This window comes from Myotis brandtii, unplaced genomic scaffold (genome assembly GCF_000412655.1).
Source record: "Myotis brandtii unplaced genomic scaffold, ASM41265v1 scaffold573, whole genome shotgun sequence".
Lineage (NCBI taxonomy): Eukaryota > Metazoa > Chordata > Mammalia > Chiroptera > Vespertilionidae > Myotis > Myotis brandtii.
In genome coordinates, this window is record NW_005370145.1 from 425,178 (window position 1) to 429,738 (window position 4,561).

The 4,561-nt window shown below is 54.0% G+C and overlaps 2 protein-coding genes across 3 annotated transcripts in view; both read left to right on the forward strand.

Moving 5' to 3' along the window:
- The first annotated feature begins 6 nt into the window (after window positions 1–6).
- Window positions 7–4,146, forward strand: FGF11 (fibroblast growth factor 11). 2 transcript variants are annotated; one of them, XM_005878740.2, is made up of 4 exons: window positions 7–798; window positions 998–1,101; window positions 1,819–2,017; window positions 2,287–4,146. In XM_005878740.2, exons 1-4 carry the CDS (start codon window positions 672–674, stop codon window positions 2,355–2,357), a joined length of 501 nt encoding a protein of 166 aa, XP_005878802.1. In that variant the 5' UTR covers window positions 7–671; the 3' UTR covers window positions 2,358–4,146. The 2 variants fall into 2 exon arrangements, with proteins under 2 accessions (XP_005878802.1, XP_014405365.1); XM_014549879.1 differs by having other exon boundaries at window positions 8–798; window positions 1,903–2,017.
- A 103-nt stretch (window positions 4,147–4,249) lies between these two features.
- CHRNB1 (cholinergic receptor, nicotinic, beta 1 (muscle)) overlaps window positions 4,250–4,561 on the forward strand; it is an 8,989-nt gene continuing 8,677 nt past the window's right edge. Inside the window, exon 1 of the mRNA XM_014549875.1 lies at window positions 4,250–4,395. The gene's annotated coding sequence lies outside the window, so the exon portion shown is untranslated. The remainder of the gene's footprint in view (window positions 4,396–4,561) is intronic.

Sequence of the window (4,561 nt, forward strand, 5' to 3'; positions counted from 1 at the left end):
CCGCCACGTGACTCACCCCGCCTCCCCCACCTCCCCCCTTTTCCTAGGTTTGGTACCGGGCGTCCCCCACCCCAGGCGGGTTACCTGGCTGAAGGGGAAAGGCTGAGCCTCGGGGAGGCCTGGGCCCCCGAGCCAGCGGACTGACAGGTACAGACAGTGGGTCAGTGTCAGACTGGTCGGCGCTGGGCCAAGGCGAGGCCCGTGCCAAGGGAGCAGCAGCAGCAGCAGGTGCTGAGTCAGCGTCAGGCCCAGTCCCACCCCCACTCTCGAGGGGGCGCCCCTACCCTGTGGTCACCTTGCGGCCCCCCACATTCGCAAACACAATGTCACTTCAGCAGCCCTGCCTGTCTCCCTCTGCTTTTTGATGTACCTCTGCCCTTCCTCCTCTCTTCCTCCACCCCTGTTCTGGTTGAGCTGTGGAGTAGGAATTAATCCATTTCAATAAATTTCAATACGTGACACTGAAAGCCTGTGGTTAGAGGAAGCAGGAGGCACCCACACCTCAGCATCCTCAGGAATCCAGGAGAGGGGGGAGAGAGCTTTCCTGGAGGGTCAGAAAGTCGGGGCCCTAGTACTCTATTCCTCCCCTCCACTCTCCCTTCTTTTCCCCCCTCTGATCCCACCAAGTGTAGGAATGTTTTTGGGAACAGAGATGTCATTTTTAAAGATTAATGTGTCTTTCTCTAGAGCCTCAACTTAAAGGCATCGTCACCAAACTGTTCTGCCGCCAGGGTTTCTACCTCCAGGCAAATCCCGACGGGAGCATCCAGGGAACCCCAGAGGACACCAGCTCTTTCAGTGAGAGGGGAAGCCAGCCCCTGGGTGGAAAGGGGGATAGTGGGGCTAGGAGACTAGGGCAATCCCATTCCTGCTCGAGTTTCTGTTGTTTTCAGTCGGCCTCTTTGACTCCCAAGGGAGGAAGTGAAGCTAGGATGGGGGGGAGCTCAGATGGGGATGCAAGGCCTGGGGTACTGATGCCCCCTCTCTCCATCCCCAGCCCACTTTAATCTGATCCCCGTGGGGCTCCGTGTGGTTACCATCCAGAGTGCCAAGCTGGGTCACTACATGGCCATGAATGCTGAGGGGCTGCTCTACAGCTCGGTGAGACAACGAGGCTGAGTGGCTCGGGGTTTGCAGATTCCCCGGCTACACCTTTCTCAACTACAGCTATTTTACGGTTCAGGACTCCCCCCCACGCCAGCGCTTGCTGGTGTCCTGTCGTTACTGCCCTCCAGATACCCCCAGGCTTCTTGACTGTCCAACGCCTTCAGCCTTTCAGGGCCCCGATTTCTCTTCCTACCCCTTCCAGGCTTCATTATCACTCACTGCCCCAGAGTCATTCAGGATAGGGCGTGGTCAGAGGCTGGGAATAGAGTGGAGAGTCTAGTTCAGCGGTTCTCAACCTGTGGGTCGCGACCCCTTTGGGGTTCGAATGACCCTTTCACAGGGGTCGCCTAAGACCATCGGAAAACGCATATATAATTACATATTGTTTTTGTGATTCATCACTATGCTTTAATTATGTTCAATTTGTAACAATGAAATGGGGGGTCACCACAACATGAGGAACTGTATTAAAGGGTCGCGGCATTAGGAAGGTTGAGAACCACTGGTCTAGTTCCTTACCCTCAGGGGCCTACCAGACTCTTCCTTGTCCTTTCTTCCTCCCAGTTCCCACATGGATCAGAAGTTGGCCCTCCCAGCCTGAAATGTATGGATTATATTTTGGCTTGTTCTTCCCAGGGCTCCCTTCTGTCCAGTGATGTGTCTCTTTGTCTCTTTGTCTGTGTGTGCCTTCCTGGGTCTTTGTCTCCTCAGCAACATTTCACAGCTGAGTGTCGCTTTAAGGAGTGTGTCTTTGAGAATTACTATGTCCTGTACGCCTCTGCTCTCTACCGTCAGTGCCGTTCTGGCCGGGCCTGGTACCTAGGCTTGGACAAAGAGGGCCGAGTCATGAAGGGAAATCGAGTCAAGAAGACCAAGGCAGCTGCCCACTTTGTGCCCAAGCTCCTGGAGGGTGAGTATGGACTGGAGAAAATGGGGGCCACGTGGAAGGGTATTGACCTTGACATGGACATTTAGTGACACGCATCTCAGGGGCTACAAGTGTGAGGAGGACCAAGCCAGGAAGACTTTGGCCTTTGGGGGTTTGGGGAGTTCTCCTCCTATGGGGTTGGGGTTCTCAGAGGATGAATATAGGGGAAGGGAGCCCTTTCAGAGCTATGATTCTGCCTAGGTTTCTCTGTGCCTAACTCTCCTTTCTGCTCCTCTCTCTCCCCTTCACAGTGGCCATGTACCGGGAGCCTTCTCTCCATAGTGTCCCCGAGATTTCTCCTTCCAGTCCCCCTGCCCCCTGAAATGTAGACCCTGGACTGGACACTCCTGCACTTGCACCGGTCTAGCCACCGCCACAGCCTGTCTCCCAGCCCTGCTCCTGGACCTGCTCTCACCCCAGCTGCCATACTCATGCCCTGAGCAGCCAGGTCCCACCAGGTGCTCTACCCTGAGGGAGCCTAGGAACTGCTGAAACCCTTAGATGCTTGGATCTTAGAGGTGGATGTTTGAAAATGTCCTGGCTGATCACTTGTTTCCTTCCACACTTATCCCCCCCCCCCTCACCCGCAAAGCCTTTTCCTAAGATGGCACTGGGGGTTTCCAAACAGAGAACAGGACTCAAATACTCCCCTCCCCAGGCTCAGCCAGTTCCTGGAGCCCTTTTCATGGCCTCTGAGCCATAGATTTATAGATCTACTGGAGCTCAGGGTTAGTGTCATTTCCCTACTCCACCTTCTGCCTTGTTCTGAACAGGTTCTGCAACACCAGGCACCTCAGCCAGGGCCATTTCTGCACTAAGGCTCTGTGCTGGATCCACCAGGCTTCCTCAACCCAGACAGACCCCGGGTTTCCAAGTAGAGAGAGGCTGGATTTGAGCCCTGTCCAGCTCTTGGCCTTGGCCTGAATTGGGGCCAGTCTCAGATTACTACAGGTTTAACTTTTTTTATCCCAGAGATACCCAATACTAGAGCATGGTGTTCCAGACACATATGGAGCCATACTTCCTTCTGAACCTCAGCTCTAGAATATAGACCACGACTCTCCACCCTTCCCTCCAGGATGGAACTGGGGCCTATATAGCCATATTATTGCTCTAGAGTAAGTTCTAGACCCATCCTCCCAACTTCTCTAGTGATACCTATTAAGAATGAGTTCTGGGAAGGACCCAGCTATTATTCAAAAAGAATTAAGTCCTGGATGAATTAATAACTACTTCTTGTTTTACTTAGATAATTTTCTAAAAATCATACTCTTCCTCCTAGAGAATGCTAACCTTATTTTTACATGCAGTTTAATTCAGCTGGGGCCAGGGAAATAAATCTGTAGAAGGGCTGAGGAGTTTTAGAAGGAATCCATGGCCCATTGTGGGGGAGCTAGGATGGGGAAGGGGTCAAAATCATGACTTAATTGGACCTGTGTCTGGGTTTGGGGGACATGAACACAGCTACCTCAGCAAGAATTCCTTCCAGATCCCCTCTAAAGCTGAGGTCTTTAGGGAAATGGGTCTAGAATAAAAAGAATATGACATAGACCTTACAGTATACAGACGATGTGTTGTAGAATTGTGCACCTGAAACCTGTATAATTTTGTTAACCAGTGTCACCCCAATAATAATAAAAAACATGATATAGACTTGACCATCCCAGTGAAGATACCCCAATTCAGCAATAAGTCCCACCACTCTCCCCTAAGTCAGGACAAGGAGGGTGAGGGCCTCTCTTGGGTTCCAGAACTCATATAACCCCAGAGCTTCTACCTGAATAGAGCTTGCTTTACTTTACAGCTTATAACCTCGGCTGTGTGTTAGGTACCTAACAAGGGCCTGACTAGATTCTTCTGAAAAAACAAAAACCACGGAGAGCTAGGGGCAGGCCTGGAAAAGATCAGGAACCTACTAGTGAACTAGGAGGTGGGCTCTGGGCAGCCTCAGACCTGGGCAGGGGAGACTGGGGAGGCCTAAAGGGAGGGCTAGAGGGGTTGATGCTTCCCTCCGCCACATAGACCCCGCCCGGGCCCCACCGTGTCCTGGCTCTGCTCCCGGGGGGCCGGGGTCCACTCCCTGCATTCTCACATAAAGAAGATTTATACAACGGATGTGTTGTCTGTTATCCGTGGGTGGCGGGCACTGGCAGTTGTTCGGGGCGGGATCAAGTCCCAGGGGCGGGGCGGGTGGGCTGGCGGCTGCCCCCCAACAACAGGTGCACATTCTTGGGCGCCTCGTCACTTCCCCTGCCCTGGCCATCCCGGTGGCTCACTGAGCGAACTCACTGGACGCGGCCGGGCTATGACCCTAGGAGCGCTGCTGCTGCCGCTGCTGCTGGGGGCGCCGTTCGCCCCGGGTAAGTCTGGGCTTCAGAGGGACAGTGACGGGGCCAGCGGTCATGGCCGGGCACCCTGCTTCACTGAGTGCCCTCCTCCAGGCGCCCGCGGCTCGGAGGCAGAAGGCCGGCTCCGCGAGAAACTTTTCTCGGGCTATGACAGCTCGGTGCGGCCGGCGCGCGAGGT

What these genes read in the sequence shown, in the direction of transcription:
- FGF11 (XM_005878740.2), top strand. Translation starts at nt 672, where the DNA reads ATGTGTCTTTCTCTAGAGCCTCAACTTAAAGGCATCGTCACCAAACTG. An exon ending in AGAGGACACCAGCTCTTTCA is followed by an intron (nt 799 to 997) that starts GTGAGAGGGGAA and finishes CTCCATCCCCAG; the next exon opens with CCCACTTTAATCTGATCCCC. An exon ending in TGTGCCCAAGCTCCTGGAGG is followed by an intron (nt 2,018 to 2,286) that starts GTGAGTATGGAC and finishes TCCCCTTCACAG; the next exon opens with TGGCCATGTACCGGGAGCCT.